General features: G+C 37.3%; 1 protein-coding gene across 1 annotated transcript in view; it reads right to left on the reverse strand.

The window, feature by feature from the left end:
- Positions 1 to 16,768, reverse strand: part of mav (TGF-beta domain-containing family member maverick) — a 32,142-nt gene extending 15,374 nt beyond the window's left edge. Inside the window, exons 1-2 of the mRNA XM_083117141.1 lie at positions 16,185 to 16,768; positions 5,489 to 5,630 (exon numbers count right to left, since the gene is read on the reverse strand). Coding sequence (XP_082973267.1) covers positions 5,489 to 5,630; positions 16,185 to 16,439 — 397 coding nt within the window. The 5' untranslated portion in view covers positions 16,440 to 16,768. The remainder of the gene's footprint in view (positions 1 to 5,488; positions 5,631 to 16,184) is intronic.
- Positions 16,769 to 21,704: the final 4,936 nt, after the last annotated feature.

The following is a 21,704-nucleotide window of genomic DNA, read 5'->3' on the forward strand; positions in this document are numbered from 1 at the left end:
GTTTTCGCCGCGTCTCGGTATCGCAGATTGAATTCTTGGTCTCATCATGAAAATGTTTTTTGATATGTTCAGTCCCGTTCTCGGCAAATTAATTGGATTTATCCTCTTATATGCCTATATCTCATATACCTACTTCCCGTAGGTAACAGTGGCAGGATTCAAGATATTACCTCGAAACGTCAGCATTGTCCTTGAAAAGTACAAATAACTGCTGCCTCCAAGAAAAAATTATAAAAAATGATGCAATAGAGGCGACACACACGCGCCAGTTTCCAATGGTTGACTTGGTAGCATAGAGTCCAATGTTCCGCCATGTAATGGCATAAGGTTTACACTTCTATGTCAAAGATCAAGTTTTCTTTCTCTAGTGTTCGCACCTGTGGAAGACGACCCTGGGAGGTAAAGGCATGGTGCTGATCACATCACATCCACTATCTTTGAGATCAAGAACGTGTGGAGCCTTAGCCCCCACGCACAATGCAATGCTCAGTGACAACCCCACTTAGATCTATTCAAGCATTTTTAAGAGGGTATATTTTAAAACACATCGTACTAGTTTAATTTTGAATTTGTAGCATATTAAAAACCTCAGCTTTATTAATATAATAATGAGTGTTCATTTATGTATCCAGTGCAAATGTAATTTGCTATTGTATTGAGTATAACAATTAGATTGAGAAATAGGTTTCGATTTCGAATTGTGACTTTGCTATCAAGTGATTTGTCCTATATTTTAAAGTACATACAAAGATTGCATCTACTGCTATCCTACTGTATAACTTCCTATTGAGTAACTGCAGTAATGCTTTGTCATGTGATCGGGAATCGAGGTCGGAGTCCCTTGCACAAGAAAACAGATTACTTATCTCAACCTTCTAAAACCATAACAATAGTTGGAAGATCAATGACCAAAAAGAATGTTGTGATAAAGCATATCAATTAAACATTTTCCATGTATGTCTCGCATACATACAATAATTAGTTAATTGCTGAACTCCTACTTTTTAGGTGATTTTGTAAGTATTGTGGAATGTGGATTTATAACTACTATATTATTGAAACCTAGGTTTGAAAGCTAGGCCACCGTTGCATACATTTATTGGCATCTTGTCGCTTTTCTACATCTTTGTGTTACTTCAGATGAATGATTAATTAAAAAAAAAACAGATGAGGAAACAAGAAGTAAGATACTGCTATTCGAACCTACGGCTTTGTAATGGTTTACAGTGACCACTCCATCAATGAGGGCTTAGCTAGTTCATCAAAAGTATTCTGCGTTACGAATAGAAATGGTATGCTGTATCATATTAAAAGCTTTACAATTCTGATGCACAAAATCTCTTTAGTACAATCTTCAATTTCTGTTATTTATATATATATATTTTGTCATTCACTCGTAAATTACTAATGGACCATATATAGAATTACTGTTTTTTCTTTCTTTTATTAAGTGGCGTTTCTGCATTTCAGTTGTTTTGCCACCTCCTCCCAAAGAAAAGACAAGAAAATATTTATCTGCAATATATTTTTTGATACACTGAAATTTGCTACCTTTTTGTTCAATATACGTATATATCATCTGTCAATCTTCAGAATGACACGGCATTCTCTGAGCTGTTGTTGCTTCGTCCAATTAGTGCGGCAGATCCGGTTCAAAAAAGAAAGGAGAACACAAACGAAGAAAAATTTCTGCGCTTCCCGTGAGGTTTTTATTTAGGTAGGGAGAAGGTCGCGCGTCCTGACCCTCTGGAATTTCTGAGGCTTGCATCAACGAGGAAATACAACCAGCCTTCACGGCCTGAGCCACGAACCTCTTGCCTACAGTGGTAGGAGTAAATTGCAGTGCAGACTTCGTGCTCGTGGGGAAAATAATCTTTTTGTATCTCGACCTCCCCCCGTCCCAATCATCCCACAAGAGAACATGGCTTATTTCAGTCTGTCGTGACCTAACTTGATCATTAATATTGTTCCTTCGGGCAGATAGTAAACTCTTGATTACACCATATTCCCCATCTATTCAGGAATCGAGTTGTCTAACTTTGGGTATTCATCAGATAGCTTAATTCGTATTATCAAGAAAATATTCAATTATAGCATTAGACACACCGAGAGAGCGGGGGGTGGGGAAGGAGAGGGAAGTGTAGTTTGTATGTTAAGCATCTGTTCTGTGTATATAATTTCTTTCTCGACAATACTTTTTATAAATGAAAAGCATATAGACATGCGATTTGTCCCAGAATTCTCATAAAGGGATGGTAAAAGTTTCCTTGGATAATTTTATCCAGAGAGGAATGGTCAACTGTATTCCTAATGCTAAAGTAATCATTGGAAGCTAGGTGCTTTAATCACATAGTACTCGTACTGTAGATAGGCAATCTTTTAAGTTTTGAACAACGTTTACTTACAAAGAACATACATTCCAAACGAGAATTAAGGAAATCCTCAACCATAAAACGAAAACTGTAAAATTAATATAAAAACATGCGAAGGGTGCAGTATTAGACTGTATTAGAAATTAATTAAAAAGTATTGTGGTGCTAATATAATGGTACTATTAATCTCTACACTTTTGTTCTTATACTTATTTGTTGAACTGGTTCACATATAGAATTTTTCTAATGTAGATAGCTTTTGAGCTCGCATATGTATTGGAACTGTCACTGTAGTATCACGTTGACGACTAACAAGAGACATATGCTTAGCTTCAGCAGATTGCTCGATAACTGTTCATTTAAAGGTCATATGCCAATGAACTGACATATAGTGAACGTTCTCTTCATAAATTAGATATGAATGATACAAAATGCCTCACTTCCTGTGCAACAAAACATGATAAGACGAAACACCCTGATCAGTAGTTACGAATCATTTCCTTTCATGCACTTTTAAAATTCCAATCTTGTTATACTTTAAATTACTTGCTTCAAAAAAAACCAAAAAAAAAAAACCGCGTGTTTGGTAATTGTAAAAAGAGTCCACTGAAATTTTAGTTGCTCGTTTTAACAGTGATCGATTACAATTTTTGTTACCAAATTTCGTTTTCTAATTTGTTTCGTTATGTGGTTGTCTATACTGTGACGCAGGTTCGGAGGGTCCGTGGAGGAAGGCTTCACATATTCTAAACTTCAACACGGGCAGAGAGGAGTCGTTCAATGTATACCACTTCCTGGTCATTTTTTTTTAATAATTAAAACTGGCATCATCACGACAGAACTTAATTATTGCAGCAACACAATGTCCATATGTCTAGCAGAAAAACGAACTTTAGGCAATAATTGTATCTTACCCTGCTCCTTCGTATTTTAATTTAATTTATGAAGTAATGTTAAAGTAGAACATTGGTTAGCAAAAGCGAAGGTAAGTATATGAGAATTAAAACTATTTCTATGAAGCCTATATATTTTGATAGATCATTTCTTACTAAGTTACTGTTCAGATTTCTTCGTGTTTTCTTTTCTCATAGAGTCAAACGGTGGAGACATAGTGGTTTGGATACCACTTTTAACTGTAGGTTCATTCCTAGTTATGCTATCTGTGCATAAAGTGGACTTAAAAACTCAAACTCACAATAAATACTAACAAGGATAGCAAATAATTTGATGACAGTGTACAGCAGTTTTTTTTGTTTTTTTCCAGTAACAGATACAAGCCGTACATGTTTAGCGACAGTATAGTGACACCTAAGATGTACACAATAGTTTAGCTCTTGCATGCACAGGATAATTATTTAGACGGATATTAGTTGTAGTGCACATATGATTTTCTCGCCTGTCATATTTTCCGTGTCAGAAACTGTCTTCAGCCTTTAATGCTGTGTGCAATGTTTATCTCTGTAACGTCTTGTGGGGCAGGCCCACAGTTAACTGAGCGTAGTGTTAGACAGTGATTCCTTGCCATGCGATTTTACGGTACGGTGGCCGCTTCTCTTATAAAAACTCGGGAAAACCCGTCTCCGCTCCAGGACTGAGGTAAGACACAAGGAAGCTACAGGCGGAGAGAAGCGAGAAGAATAGAAAGAAAGAATTGGAGGGAATAAAAAACGTTTCAGGAACGACACTAGCATCCGGCAGCGAATGATTCTCCAAAGGTCGGTCATATGACGTCATGCTATGGTCCATCATCCCCGCAATAAGAAACTGTGGCACCATATTTTCATCCATGCGTAATATGACGTATCATGTTTTCCCGCTGAACAATGGGATGGAACTTTATATCTAAACGAATGTTACACAAGAATGTGAAAAAAAATAAAAGGATAGATAATTTAAATCACGTAGTAAACGAATGAAAGGAAAATAATCTTTGCAATTTTTTGATTTTTTTTCCTGTCAGAATTATCTAAAATAATTTTGTATCCTAAATTTATCATTAGCTAATGTAAATTTACAACTTGCAGATGACATAATATAAAAGAACACATGAAGGGTATCATCTTGGGAGAGCAGAGGTTGATATTGAAACACAGAGCGAGAGAGAAAGTGTAACAACAAAGAAAAACAACAAATCTCAGGAACTAGACACCGTTAAATTAAATTAATTAAAATTATGAATTCCTTGGATGTCATTTATGAGTTTCAAGATTTAGAGCCTGAGATAAACAAGCTGTGATCAAATTCGCATCGGCATTTCCAAATGAAATCTGTACCAATCAGAAAGTTGCACATGAACAGTCACGGCACTTATTTTCTCTGCAAACATCATCATTGACTTTCAATAATGTCGTTACAATCCAGAAGCATCCGTGACTATACCTCTAAGTCATTTTTATTATTATGAATTTAAAAAATAGTAATCACATATTATGACAAAATTAGTTGATCCCTTAGGTCAATTTAGTAAATGTGTTACCTACATGTATTCCAGAATAAAAAAAGTCAATTTGTATTATCAAGTTTGTATAAACTTTACGTTTGACGTAGTGGCACTTTAACACTGCAACTACTGAACTTTTAAGGTAATAATATCATATTTACCACACAAACGCATTAAGCTAACTAAATTCAGAGCTGTGTGCGCACATTGTATGCGTAATGAGGCCACATTCTAACAGGGAAGCTCAAGGTATTATAAAAAATATATCTACTCTGTTCTTTGCATACTCTTCTTCAGCAACTGATTGCTCATAAAATGGGTAAAGTTGTTTATATAGAAATTAGGATGCTTTAGAATGATACAAGCCATGTGCCTTTTTCAGCATTAACACTTCACGAAAACAGTCGAGAGTTGTCTTTAAGTTTTCATCTTAAGGTTGAATCGTGACTTTCAATTTTGGTTTCTACATTTCCACTGCTGTCTACTCAACCATCTCCTTTAAGAGGTGAAGTTCCGCTTTCTTAAACAAGAAAATATTTCTGAATGATTGTACTGATGCCTAGTTTTGTTATAACGCAAGATCATAGGTTGGTTAGCATGTCTGGATGAATCTACTACCACAGACCGTGAAGAAAAGGAGAAATATCTAAATGAAACATAAATGTAGTTGACTCACCTGTATGAGTGAAGCTGTAGAAGCGCTGAGCTACAATTTGGGACACTCGCTCCTCTTCCAAAAGAGCCTTCCTCTGGTTCTGTTCTACACTCCGAAGATAAACCTGGTACATTCTGTTGTATTCTTCCTCGCTGACGTTCATCTGCGAAGCAAGGAAACTCATGTTAAGTTAAATTAAATATAAGCCTCAGATTGTTTGACTCTTGTTGTCCTACCTGAACAAGAACTATCCAAGCAGAGCAACCAGGAACCAAATGATCTCCTCATGTTTCTTGGGTAATGTGTAATCTTCATGTTCCTTTGAATATCATTTTTTTTTTCATAAATGAATCCTGTAATCCAGGCAATGCCAATAACACTTGTTATGTTGTTACTGAGCAGAAGCTATGTTCATCATCGTCAATAGCTCAAGATATACACTTGCGTCGTTGCTGACTGATCGTTGTAATTGATCGTTGATATGAGTGAAACGAGTCACCTACTTCTATGTAAGCTCACTCAAGTACTTGATGCATTAAGATGTGACATTCTGCCTGCTAATCATTTCTAACTAAAATAATGGAAACTCGCATGTGCTGTGTTGATTTGCAAAATTCACCTTTATTTCACAAGATGTCTATGAGCGATCAAGAGAAGTTTTGGTACACTATCCTTCTTTATTCTCGCTAGCAAATGAACTCTAGCATGCTGCACCATAGCAAACATTGTCCTACAAATTATTTTATATTAGTCATGTATTTACTCACAGTGCTCTAATTGGTTACTCACAGTATAATTGGAAGCCTAAGGTACCGGGTTCGAATGCCGGCCTGGGCATGGATGTTCTTTGCGGGTGTCACTTGAGCAATTTCATCATATCATTACTCATCATTGTCTTCGCTACCCAAAAGTGGCAGAAAGCGAAGCAAAATAAACCAAATCAATCAATCAATCAGTTGAAAGCCTGACATATTAGACGTACATACCTGAGAATATTGAAAAGCTCGTAAACTAAAAATTCAACTAAAAGAATCGAGTACTTTACTTCGAGTATGAGTAATTCGTTCACCATGTATAAAGCTAACAGAGATTAATTAAAACAGAATTCAGATTACCATGATAGGATGGTAAAAATGGTAAGATAGAATAAAAGTAATAGTAGTAATGAAAATAATCATAATCGCACAAAATCAAATATACAACAGAAGTTACTAGCATTTTCAAGAGCATAAATAAAATTAAAGCATTTCAGAATAACAATTATATTATTCTTTTGATACTACATTCTATACATAGTGAGCAATATGTTTATATTTAAATCCACTTGTGTACAAAGTGCAGTTTCTCGTGTAATAGTAATCGCATAGTCTTGTGATCATTTATTATTTGAAGTCTTCAATATTTTCAGAAATACCTCATCAGTTACTCAGGAAAAACCACCCGACAAGAAATAATGTTGAAACTACTTTTGAAGAGTATTATGTGGATCATTCCGAAAGGAGGATGACCACAGAACTTTGACTCAAAGCCGAAGAAACACTGACCCTGTCGGAAAAAACGCTGACAAAAATTGCACTTTATAACAGAGAATTAATAACTATGAGCAGAAAAGTAAAAAAGGCAGAAACACATTAAGTATCATTTTGCGAGGAGTAAAAAGGAAAAGAAAGCAGTAAATTGTGATTCGCAGCAAAATATAACTGAAGAGCAAACCGACAGGGAGAGACTTCCTATAATTATATTTGACACTGAAAGTCCACCGACGCCACAAAAGAAAGAGAAACGTCCTACCAACCAGTCAGTTGCGTTATAAAAGATGTGTAAAGTTGATATAAAATGCGTTGCAATGTGGTAAAAACAAATGTATCGTGACTTTTAAAAACATAATTTGGGGATAGAAAACTGAATTTATGTAAGGCAAAGAATCGACTAACTTTTAATGCCATCTAAACAAACAATTTGATCATTATAGCAGGTATAATCTTACATTTCTTTTTTCCACAATAATTATCATACAACTTATAATTTAAACCATCGAAAACCTTACTTTCTAATGTTTACTTTCTCTCTGTTTCATTCCCATTTCAGTGATTCGGATTCCGCTTTAAACTGTGGACCTGGCTCAAATTAGCCTACTTGTGCATACAGTGGAAAGGATCCCGGGTTCGATACCCGGTGGAGGCACATAGGGGTTCGGATCCCACTTTAAGCTGTAGGTCCAGTCCTGATTAGCCTTACTGTGCATATAGTGGACTTAAAACACACTCAGTCAATCAATCTAGCATACAGTGGGCTTAAGATACAAACTACTGTAGTCCATAACTTCGAAAAAAGGAGAAATCTAACATAAATTTGGGACACCAAATATTTAAAATTAGGAAAAAATTGAAATATGTGTTAAAATGTACATTACTTGAACCTATAGGTACTATGGATACATAACAACGTCAAAGACTAGCATATTGATCATAGTAATAATCGAAGCCAGTTAAAACCGTGAACATTAAGGAATATTAGTCAAAAGAATGTATCGGTTTTAGAGGTTAGTTTGTTATATTCATGCAATAATAAATAAAAGCCACAGCCTAAACCAAACACATAAACCAAAATTTAGCTTAAGATGAAATATTCAAATTACCAATTAACAGTCGTTACTACAGTTTACAAAAATTGCGGCATTTTGGACAATTTTAAATTATGGATTTAACCAGTCGTAAACATGAAATTATACATCCTGAGTTCGACTCTCGGCCTGGGCAAGGGTGTTCTTGTGAGTGTCCTTTCACCAGTTTCATCGTATCATCACTCATATTCGCGATTATCCAAGAGTGGCAGAAAAGCGAAGTAAAAGAAACCAAATCATCAAGAACAATGAAATTATAAGCATGAAATCATGCAACAAGCTATCCACAGGCTATATATATGTTAAATAATTTATTTCATAATGTGTTAAAGGGTTGCTTGAGCATAGATACGAAACAAGACAGTAGAAATGAAAAGAAAATCAAAGGAGACGTCCAAAGTGAAAAACAAATATATTACTTATGTAAAAAAAAAACACTATTTACACGTCCTTAGACTTTTGAATTCGAGGCAAATTGATCCAAATTTCGTGATGGAACATCTCAACGGTGAAAGTGCTTGTATTGACTAGCATTTCAACCCATAGTGCCAATGATCCACACTAGTAATTGTGGAATTTTCGTACATGTGTCTTCGAGGCCAAAGTTGCGAAACAAGAATGAATTTGGGTGAATGGAAAAGCATGCAAGAACAAGGACACAACAGGTTTCTGGGAAACTTACCAACTGTGTTTTTGTCTTCTTTTTTTTACTTGGTACAAATCTATATGATACATAAATCAAGGCAAGGCACTGGGAGAGAGGAGAGCATGCCTACCTGCGTATATATTATTATATTGCGATTAAAAAAAGATCCTCCGTTTTTTCCCCACATATTCGCAGTTGTTAACTTTTCTGTTGTTCCCTTGGGTCTACAATTCATTCTATACTTTGATGAGAAAAAGAGGGATTTATAATGACAGAACACATCTTGCTGTGAGGTTAATTCTTAGGCTCATTTTAGAAACACCTAGGAAGTCGGTACACACATTCATGCAGTTAGAAAAGTCCACATCTGTTCTCTGCGATCAATAAATAATTCTATGCAAAGAAATAAAGATATATCAAAATCACCCAACAACCTAATTTAAAAACAGTATTCTTTTCTGGTTACCTTATATGTACAGATCAACATTTATAGTTTCTTGACCATTAGACGGTAGAATTCATGATTCGAACAAAATATACGTGTTAAACATCAAGTGGAAACAGTTTTGGACGATTACAGCAGAAATCAGATTTCAGTCCATAAGTTTTATCATCCATATCAATTACACGATTATAATAGCAATTTTCTTCCTGTTAAACGTAAAAAAATATATTAAAAAATAGCTACAATTTCAGTCGAGGTTCTCTAAAGAACCTTATATTTAAGAATAGCCTTTAGGTTTGTGGTCCAACTTCAAGTGGAATTTCGAAAATATGATAAGTTATGTTTGTGTTGTGATTTTTTATGTTAACGAACAAACTTAACGCAATACTACAAAACAATATACACCAGGAAATGGCTAGATTGAACGTGATTTAACACTGATTATGTTCCCATTACAGTGAATTGTCGCAAAGGCGTCTCGAGAGATGTAGAGAAATTTGGTGAAAAATAGCATCAGATCAGGATACATACTAAAGCGTATGGCATGCTGAACACAACAGAATGTTATATTTTATAAACGCAAGACAATTACTGCAGCACAGTGCGATACGATTCAATAACCAGACGAATACTAAGAATTTTTCAAGTTTTGGAATGTTAAAGTAGTAAATTTTATTATTAGAGAAACAATATATCGCTGATGATCTTGATAGTAACGTGGATGTGCCCATATATATTGTTTGTGAAACTCACGACCCTATCAAAACCCTTGCCGATTTTTTTCTGTATCTGTTCCCGAATTGTTGTTGTCTTTATGGTTTAAGAATGTTTACATATTGATAGCTTTTTACTTGATTAAAAATACTTCATGTTCTCGTCAAATAATTATCGTGGATCTTGTGACAGTACGTAGTACCGTAGTTCAGAGAACCCCAAGTAAGAAATCTTGCACTTACTCTGCACCGAAACTGATAAAGAAAAGTTTTATATTTTAAAACTTATTCTTAAAATGTCCAGCAAATACACAGAAGAGTGTGGAGTACTGTTCAGAGTAATTTCCCACAGGAAAAAAAATCTGGCACCGTTACATACTAGCTTCATTAAATATGATTGATATTTTGACAAATTATTGCTATGCTAAACTTGTAGAAACTTATCCTAAAAAGATTTCGGCAATGCCCTTTACATAATAATGTTGATAGTCCAAAAGAATAACATGTAATATCAGCGCCAAAGGTCGGGATAATTCCAACGCCAATTTTAGATATACGTGCTATCGCATGGAGATATACAAATAGGTCGATCGCTTCGAGTATTGTCTCTAAGCCAAGTGGATGAGCAGAGTTAGTTTTCAGACAGTTACTCAGAGGGTCGTAGTTCAGCCAGATTTTCCTTTCTATGTACGCCCACCTCACTTATGCGGTAGTTCGCTTCTTTATGTACATCATGCTTGCAAAGTGTTCAACTTAAGCTATTCGATTGGGTGTAAATCATATTTTCCAAGTTAGTCCTCACACACATACACACACACACAAACAGTCTCACGCACGTCCTATCTTGGTTGTTAATTTCATAGTTCTAAAAAAAATATTTTTTTTATTGTACTTCAAATGAAATAATAGGCTGAGGTGCTAAACTTAGGCAAGTAGTTACTATCCCCCATTTATCTCCTTGTCAAAACTTTGATATCAAAATGTATCTGATTAATTGACATGTTATTTAGAGAAATTAGAAGGCGTCTTTGGACTGATTTTATATAAATGCATGCTGAATATGTAATATATCAATATAAATGTTATAAATATTGCAATTACACACTGTTATGCAGTTAAAGTTACATTGTTAAGCCAAAGAAGAGATTAAAACAGACATTTGATCCTCATAAGACTGTTATAACTCACTCAAGCACAGGGAAACTGTCAAAGCGGCTAGCTGTCAAGCTGCAGTATCTATATGTCACATGCACTAAACATGACAAGCCCCATGACGCTGACCACCAACAAAATATCATGGTCACGCGGCAGGCTCCGTGAGTCTGGCCTAAAGTTCATATCCAGACTCAGGCAAGGAAGAGTTAGAAAAGGCAACACTTTTCCATCACTATAATTTCATTCCCTCTCTCTCTCTCTCTCTCTCTCTCTCTCTCTCTCTCTCTCTCTCATATCCACACTACAGAAGCACTTTATAGCTTAATTTATGTTGTTATTGTTACTGTTGATGTTATTAATAATATAATTACTTTATTCATTGTTCTGGCCGACTCAAAGTTAAACATGTACTGAAGATGAAAGAAAGCGACGAACATTAGATATCTATGCCCATTAGTTTAAATTAAATTCGTTTTTCTTTATTTATTTATTCAATTTATCTTTGTTCTATTCAATCAATATTCATTCAGCTTACATGTATTCAGCATACATTTTTGTGTTGTAATCACCTCCAGACAAGGGTCTGTTGTAAGAGCGGCCCTCGAGGTAGAAACACGCCCGCTCTAATAAAGACGATAATAATAATTATTATTATAGATAAACTCTGTCTTTGAAGGCATTCCTTCATCATTCATTACTTAACTGACATATGTGTCTTATTTCCCACCTTTCTTGGTTTGTTTCCTTGTACTGCATGCCTTTTGTAGGGATCAAAGAGACAATGTATTTGAATTCGCCGACAAAGGCTGTTTTAACTGTTAGCCAAGCTGCTAATCAACCCTAGAACATTTTATGTATTGCGAAAATGTCGCCCAAGCAGTTTGAATGCTGAACTTTGACATCAACGATCTCAAGTTCGAGTCCTTGCATAGGCAAGAGTTATTCTCTGTGATTGTCCCTTCATCAGTTACATCTAATCGTAAGTCATCCTCATCGTCGCGACTATCCAAAAGTTATTGAAAAGCGACGCTAGGTAAGAAAAATATAAATTTTGAAAGCTACTTAAATTGATTGATTGATTTGGTGTTTTAAGTCCACTTTATGCACAGTAAGGCAAATTAGGACTGGACCTACAGTTTAAAGTGGAATCTGAACCACTATGTTCCTTCACTGGGTATCGAACCCGTGACCCCCTTGATTACAAGGCGACGACGCTACGAATTCTGGTATGTAATGAATCAATATCACGCCCCAGTAAAATGCCTCATTGGGCGAACTACCTTGATAGGACGGAAAGATGACTATAAAAATTAGCATAGTTAAAACTGAATTGATGTCTCCGAGATGTCGTAGCGGTAACGTCTTCGCCTTGTAATAAAAGGAGCTCCGGCTTCGATGCTCAGTGGAGGCACATAGTGGTCCTGACCACTCTAAACTGTAGGTCCAGTTCCGTTTAGCTTATCTGTGCATAAAGTGAACTTAAAACTCAAAACCAAATTGATACACATTAAATAAAGGCAGGCAAACATTATGCAAGGAAATGATAGTGTTTGAGGGAAGAAATAATAACAAAAACTGAGTGTTGCGAAAGATCAACTCAACGTTTCCCCGCTGTCTGTGAAGATCCGTAGACATTTTGTAAAATCGACACTTCCTTTGTCTTTAAACTGTAGCACGATAACCATCGGTAAATATTCGACAAGAAGTTCCACGGGCAGAAAGCACGCAAGGCGAAGACAAGACGTAACATCCCTTTGTCTAAATCCTTGTTTTATTTTGGCTCCTTCCCTCCCCCCACTCCTCGATGTCTTCCTATCTATGCACTGCAATCATTGGAACAAAAGGGAAACTGCCTCTTGTTTATAGTTCGCTGCACCTAGTTCGCATCTGCGAAACTTTTGTCGGTCTCGAGCACTGAGCAATTCGTTCCAGACCGAATCACATAAGAATGTCATCTTAACTTTTGTTTTCTTCATTGTATGAGAAAAACGCATGCAGCTATATGCTGAAGGCAAAAATTAGTTCATCTTCCGAAACAATATAAACATTCACATAAATAACATGAAAAGTTATCTTAATTGATTATTCGATGCGAACGAAAATGCATTTATCTGATCCAAACGATAGAATATAGTTTAAAATATATGAATATATATATATATCCCTTTGCGCTGTGGAAAATATCTACATATTTGATCCATATTTATAAAAAGTTATTTTTATTGATATCCTAACGGTAAAATTACTTACTTTATCAGCCAAACTGAGGACAATTTTTGTCAAAGTTGTATTATACTGAATATCCTAAGCACTAAAATCTAGATTAGTTACATTTCATCTACCAAATTGATCTTTTAGTTTCACAATTATCAAAAACAGATTGAATTCCTTCACTGAAGTTAACTTAACCTAAATCTACAAAAATGAAAGAATTTTAACTTATGTAATGAAGCTAAACGTAAGATTATAAAATATGAATGATGAAGTGGTTAGAGAACATTGATAAACATACACGCTTAAACCCAGATCAAAACGTGTGAGTTATTTTAACGAGCTCACGAAAATCTGTGAGTATGAAATTGAATCTTGTTGATATATGACACATCTATCTGATTAATTTGCAGTGCTTCCCCGATGGCGCAGTGGTAGCGTCGTCGCCTTGTAATCAAGGGGTCCCAGGTTCTATACCCGGTGGAGGCACATAGTGGTTCGGATCCCACTTTAAACTGTAGGTCCAGTCCCGATTAGCCTTACTGTGCATAAAGTGGACTTAAAACACCAACTCAATCAATCAATTAATTTGCTCTGACGAATGAAAGTATAACAAACGAGTAGCTTCAAACATAACGCTTCAGTTAGGCCATTTTGACTTGCAAATGTGTGTGTATTGAGTTCGAATCAGTCGAAGGGTGTGTTTATCAGTCTCATTTCCGTGCTTATAAGGAAACACGTAGTGTTAAAGGCGACATCTCCAACAGTTCAGGCGAGATTGAGTATTGAACACGACCTGGTTTCCATGCTAATATTTCTACGCAGGGCTTGCGGTAAAACTTCACTCAATAAAAAAAAAAAGATCACAGAAGTCAATATTGATATTCCGCCTTTCATTTAGGACGTAGGATGAATGAATGACTCATCAAATTTCATCTCCCTGGAACACTGCTTGAGCTTGGGTCACGTTGATTCGACAATGCATTTCACATGCCTGCAGTTTCCGAAGGGAGAGGTCATTTACGCATTAAGGAGTAAACATTATCAGTTTGCTTTGTAAAAAAAACAACAAAAAAAAACAACAAAAAAAAAACAACTTTGGCACTCGGCGGACCGTTTTGTTCACAGCCCATCTTGTGCAACCAGTTCTCTATCCCCTTTGACATTTTTGATAAGTACTGGAAAGGAAGGGAGACAAAAAATGGATAAGTTAATCTGAGTAAGCGAAGATGGAAAATTTCTTAAAAGACACATCAAGCTTCCACGTAACCAAGGGACTCTTCCTGACTTGCCACGGCAAACGGTGGCGCTGCGTTGGTTTGAAAGACGCCTGCGCGGACCACACGTGGTACACATCGGGCTATTGGATCACGGTGCGTTGTCATTAGAAGCTCGCAGACTGCATACCTGAACGACGGTGCATAAGTTGATTCGCGGCAAACCGTTCCAACACGCGCTAAAACAGCAAACGTAAGTGGCATTGACCATCGTGGTAGGCGAACCCTCCGCAAGTAAGGCTTAAATAAATGCGTATCGTCCCAGGTGAAAACTTTGCAGGTGAACAAAAAAGTAAAGCAAGGAATTCTTTCAGAACTGCTGGGTTTCCCGGGCGGTGAGAAAAGAAAGCCAGTAAGTAGAGCGGGCTACCCCATCATTAGTAAGTACGTCAACCAGTTTCTACATCTCTCCTTGCATACTAATAAGGATGGCCGTGTGTTTTCGGCCTGTTGCTGTTACTGTCTGTAACGTGAACGTCGTGTTTATGTTAAACCAGTTCTCTTTCTGCATTAAGTAGCTGTTTGTAATAGGAACTGTCTGCACGTTGTAGACTTCAAGGAAAATACCCACTTGTATATTATTATGCATTATTTTGTCCTCCCCCTTGATTACAAGACAACGTCTAAACTATGGAAAACATGTAAAACGCGCTTCCCTTCCGCGGTGGATTGGTTATCACAGCGCGCTACGACACCAGGGGCCCCGGGTTCGAATCCCGGCCCGGGCATAGGTTTTCTTTGTGTGTGTCCCTTCATCAGTTTTATCATATTATCACTCATCCTCATCTTCGCGATTAGCCAAAAAGTGGCAGAAATGCAAAGTAAAATAAACCAAATCAATAAAAAGAAAGTAATGTAGTAAGAGGGTCCCTGGTTCCCTTCCCGGCGGAGACACAGTGAATCCAACTTTACCCCGATTAGCCTATCTGATACAGTGGAACTAAACCTTGACAAACTTAAGTATGAAGTTGTAATACATGTTCGCAGTCAGTATGTAGTAAGTTATCCTTCAGTAACTCCTCACTCTCACACATCTGAATTTAAAATTAATTTTAAAAAAGCACTTTCAAAAAACCTACATGTTTTTTACGATTTGTTTTTTCATTGCGTATTTCCACTGTTTAATTCATAAAACGATGAAAGAAAGAACATTGGTAATAAACGTAAAACATGCATAAACTAATGCTTTGTAAGGAATTTGAAGCAAGAAACAAACACATTAAGCCCTACACCATGAAGCTGGCAAGCTTGTTTTTTCAATGATTAACAATAAAAAAAAACTATCATAAATACACAGGTATATTGGCAGTATACTACTGATAAAATCGTGAAAAGAACGAAAAAATATAAAGCGCTCAAAACTATCAACAAGACAATTTTTCAAATAAAACATCAAAGTTCGGGTCCTTAGCCTCAAATGAAAATAAAAATTCTATACACGAATGCGGATGATGCCTTTCACGTCACTTTAAAACAGAGCCTTTTCTTGAAACTGTTGACACTTTCTTACTGCAACATATCACCTCGTAAAGAAACCAAAAGTTGAACATTTACGGTTCAGAAGATGATTAGCTCAAAGAAAAAATAAATAAGCCACACATAAAAATACTTATAAACAAAATCAACGTTAAGAAAAATTGTCATTACCTTTGAAACGTCCGGAATCTTCGTTAGCCCCAATCCTCTAAGAATGCTTTGTTTGAGACGCTCCAATTCCAATTCCTTGTAGTAAGTATCTATTTCTTCCTCGTCTTCGACGTTTTGAGATTCCTGTCTTGGAGTTACAGTAAATGCATCTGCTTCTCGAGCTTTCACTACGAGTGTCAACACAATGACTATTATTGACACTTGAACAAGATTATGCTTGCCCATATCCGAAACGTCAGTTAAAAGAACACACATCCGGAAGTCTGTGCACGCAAAGACAGCAAGAAGGCAAAGTTTATAATGACTATGCGTGTATTTGCACAAGATTCGGACGAATATATGTAATATTTCTCTTATCTCGACACCACAGGAAACTTGCAAGAAAACAAGTGAATATTTAAAAAATGCAGCGCGCCAATTCAAGCATACGTTGTGACATTAACTTTATCTGAGATCCCCAGTACGTGAGGATCTCTTTCAAGGTGTATGAAGGAACAGCGGTTCATCGTGGAATAGTTGACAACACGCAGCGGTATGGCAATCGTATCCACGAACTCAGGGAACACCGCCTCACTTCACTCAAGCATAAGGTATAAACCATGTGGCATTCGGTGCTAAGAATACTTATATAAGCAGCAACAGAACTCGCTGATTGGACGATTTCCCAAGTAGGCGTGGCCTGGGCTGCAATGTTGCCGGAAGTTGGAAGAGGAGCTAGCTCCCCGTCTTTTGAAGTTCTTATTTTCTCGGAAATCGCCTATCAACTTCAGCTTGCGCGCGGTGAAGTTGGTGTGAGTGAAGGTACCCGACCAGTCATCGATTGCCGACGAAGTTCGTTCCAGCACGTGGACACGAACTTGCGCGCCCTTTTTTACTGGGTCAAGTGAACCGCCGCGAGAAAGCACGTAACGTTGCGTCAAAGTTTTGTCAAAAAACATTTGAATTATATAACCTCACACTGGTGATTTTTAACTTGGGGTTCGCAGGTTGGAAGAGGAAGGGGACGTACGAGTGACAAGTCTTTACTGCTTCGTCGAATTCGTACAAATACCACGAATTCGAAATCGCAGGTAAAGGGGAGTTCGCACGCTAGGCGCGCGACTGTGATAAAGTACGTCGATCTTTGCCATGGCCTGGATAACCCCCACCCCCGCTCAACCCACCGCCAGTACGGAGTAACACCTTGGCCCAGAATCCATTAAGCGGTTCGTCCGAAGTTGAATCTGCAGTGCATAAAGTTGTGGAAGAATTTTGGGAAGCATTTTCACCCACCTACGGTTACGTTATTCGCTCGGGGGAGAGAGGGGGATGGTTAACCTTTCAGGGGGAGGGGAATTCCTTCGATTCACGGAATGCGGACTTTACTCCCCCTCGTAAAAGGTTCGGGCTCTTTTTCTTTCCTGGCGTAGGTGGGGGCTCGGCCCATACTTCTTCGTTCATGTCGGCTCGCGCGTTCGATCTCGTAAAGAAACAGCCGAAATTCATTCAAGATTCTAACACGCCTTCGTTTCCTACACGTTGATTTGCTTCAAGTTATACGTTTCGACAAAAATTGGCAAATGAATTGCATAATGTCGCTAGAGAAACTCATATCGAAATTTATGAGTTACAATTTCTCGTCTCTAGACGGGGGTGGTGTAAAAATATCTGTTTATTCGTTAATTTATTATTATTAGGATACACGCAAAAACCGAGCCTGTAGAAATTTAGTTAATACACTGAAACTAGCAGGAAATAAAGAGAGTTGAGAAATGTAATAAAAAAATTACATTGGGAGACCTCGGTTCGTTTCCAGGGGTGGGTGATCTAAGCTCGGAATTTTTTCGGTCTTGCCACCGCATCAAGCGGCTCTGGAGCTCACCCAGCCTCAAATCAATTGGTACCTGGGGGAAACCCTGGGGGGTGAATGCGACCGGAGCGTAGTGCTGGTCACACCACGTCCAAAATGGCCCGAGTTCGAGAATGTGTGGGGCCCTAACGCCACATCCCCTAAAGGTGCCTCCATGGCACGGTGCTATATGCACAGGGAACTTTACCAATTCCAGAATTTATTAATATTGTTACTATTTATTATTAACATTAGGCTATTTAAATTTAACCATTGAAATTTTGGATAGGTAGAATACTAGGATTACTTAAAATTTTAAAAAATGCACTCATCACAATTTTTGAAAGCAACAATGAAAACATAATTAATATTGATTGATTGATCGGTTTGGTTTATTTTACTTCATTTATCTCCCACTGTTGGCTAATCGCGAAGATGAGGATTAGTGATGATATGATGGAATTTATGAAGGAACACTTACAAATAACACCCAGCAATGACCGGGATTCGAACCCGGAACCCCTGGCTTAGTAGCGCGCTGTGATAACCACTCCGCCACGGAGTCCGGCAAAACGTAATTAATATAGACTACATAATACTATGTGGCTGCCGTGTAACCAAATGCTTAGCGCTCTCGCATTTGGTGCGAGTGGTGTTGGGTTCGATTCCCGATGGGATCTCACAAAATTTCTGCGTTGACCCAGCGTCTTGAGGGCAACTGGGGAACTACTTGAAAAGTAGAAGCAGCGCGCTCCAGTTTCGAAAACCAGAAAACAGCGGCGATAAGACTCGGTGCGCTGACTACGTGTCACCCAATTAAAACGCCGCTCTGGCAGGCCCTGGCTTTTATAGAACTGTATCGTCATGGTTTTTTTTTTATATAATGCTGTAAGAATACAATATATTTTCTAAAAGAAACGAAATTATTAATCTCTGGCATACACAAGGAATATATACTACAGAGCATTCCCTGACATTCGCTACGAGACTCGGCGGCAAGCGGTCCGGCGTCAGGGTTTTTTTTTTCCGGTGAACGGGGTCCGCGACAGTCGCACGCTACAGTCTGTTTTTTCGCTCTTCGTGCCTTCGCTCTCTTTCCCTTTCTGTTGACGTTGCACACTGACGCCAGTATAATCCTCCCTCGGAAGTTGTGTTGTGCCGTGTCCGTGTGTTGAAGATTGTGGCTTAATATGGCACCACAAAAGTTTACATTACAACAAAGGATTTATCTTGTCGAATGTTACTTCGGAAAGAGGAATTGTGGAGAAGTGCGACGACGTTTTGAAACGAAATTCCCTTGTGTTCCCGTTCCACATAGGACGACTATATTAAACCTCTTTAAAAAAATTAGAGTAACAGGGTCAGTTCTGAATAAAAGTGGAAAGAAAAATGGGGAAATTTAATAAATAAAGTATAAAAAGACAATCCGCACACAATCCGTGAGTTAAAAGAGAGTATTGTACGAGAAATCGGGAGAATTACAGTTGACGAACTTGCACGTGCAAATGCCTATTTCCTTCGGAGATGCCAGGAATGTGTTGCAGCAGAGGGACATCATTTTCAACACCTTCTGTAGTCAAGTTTAGTACACAATATGAAAACTTTAATTTTAATATCCGACTCGAGCGACTGTGATATATGCACATCTGACGTCGTCCGAAATTGTTGTTTTAGTAAAACTAATTTTGTTCTTCCAGAGTGCGCAGTTTTACAATGAAAAGAATTTTAGGGAGAAGTTTGTTGAAGTCTGATATATGCAAATTTCACGTACAAACTTCCCTGTGCCAGAATCGTAATCATTTTGATTACAATACTCAACCACTAACTAGTTTACGCATGATGGAAAGAACAAAATCTAATCTTGGTCCTTCCTGTAATGACATGTGGTTTTCTTAAGAAAACAACATTGAACAAGACTCTCTCAGATGAAACTTAAAAATAATACGAATCAATTTCGCTACCTAAGATTCTGGATTCGAATACCGGGTTGGGCATGGGTGTTTTCCATTGTTTTTTTCCGTTCGTCGATTTCAAGCTATCGTTACCTATCTTTATTGTCCTGATTACTATGAACAGTTATAAAATTAAATCAAAATGTCCATTAATTTTACGTATAAATAGCCTAATCGAGAACCGACTTACAATTTTAAATAGTATCCAAACCACTATGAGCTTCCACCGGGAATAAAACCCAGGACCGCCTGTTTACAAGGCCACAACCGGGAGGCCCGGTTAGAACGATGTGATATAGTTAAAGTACAATAACAAAATAGATAGTTTAATAATGCATTTTAGTAACAATTATTTACTATTTATATTATTTTTGTTTAGACTTCAGACACGAAATCTATCACGGGACCCAACCGACACCGGTATATTATTAACATGAGGGGAAACAGAGTGAGATGACATTTTTTTATTCGGAATGAATAACTAGAGCATGCTTAATCTTGTGTATGTGTAATGCTCAGGTGCCGTGAATCAAAGCCTTGTCCATTCGAAATTAGCCAAAAGTGGCAGAAAAGCGAAGTAAAATAAACCAAATCAATCAATTAGTCAATCAAAGCCTTGTCCTGGATTACAAGGCAACAATCTAACCACTCGGCTATCCAACATAGAATATCATTAACTTTCAACCTTCAGTTCCACTGAAATTTCAGAAAATATAAGATCGTGCTCTGGCAAACATTATTTTCCATAACTTTCGTCAGACTTTCAAAACAATAACCATTCTTTGTTTCTTTCTACACCCCCTTTAATCTCCATTGAAAAGCGTTTGCCGTAATGACTATACGTCTTGCAGGCCCGTGGTTCGATTCCGGATATGGAAACATCAAGTTAGAGCACGTAGATTGGAAACAGCAGAATATATCACCAATACTATTTGGGATGCACTTTTGTTTCAAGTAATAATTCAACAAATATATTCAAAATGTTAATATGAGGCCTAGAGAAACCAAAAGAAGAATGTTTGAAGTTTGTTAGGTATACATTTTAAGATTCTGACTGCTTTGGTAGCTTAGATATACGGAATCATAAACTAAGTGCGCACTCTTGCGATACTAATACAGAACTGTATTTTCTATCCATACACTCTGTGAAGTAAAGTGCCTTGGTATTCACTAACCAACATAAAACTAACTCCCAGATAAGTTTTGAGCATTTCTCCTGAGACGTATACAACCCCATCATACTCGGACGTATAATTGGTTGCCTATCTGGAACTGAACATATTCACACTTTTTGATAGCTAATCGGATCTCGACATCAGGGCATAGTGAAATCTGTGCCTCCACCAGAATCGAACTTGAGAATCCTTGGTTACAAGAAAACGCCGTTAAATAAGACGCTATTGGTGAGATTGTCTCAACTACTCTTATCTATAGATTTGTCATTCTCTCTATATTAGAAACGTTTAGACGTACAGATCTAAAAGCCTCATTTACCCTTTGTGAAACACTTCGTTAGTATTATTACTGTAATGGCACAGTTTGAATTGTCTTATATTTGATAGGCCTAGGTCATAAAACAATAAAACATATTTCTAAATTTGGAACAAAATAAATTTCTATGTATATTTTGTTCAATTTGAACAAAGCTTAGAGTCAATAACCACTACAGTTTTGACAAAAGCCCACCTCCGTGGTCGCTTATCACAGCGTGCTGAAACGCCAGGAGCCCCGGGTTAAAAT

Source organism: Lepisma saccharinum, chromosome 2 (assembly GCF_977018435.1).
Source record: "Lepisma saccharinum chromosome 2, izLepSacc3.1, whole genome shotgun sequence".
NCBI lineage: Eukaryota > Metazoa > Arthropoda > Insecta > Zygentoma > Lepismatidae > Lepisma > Lepisma saccharinum.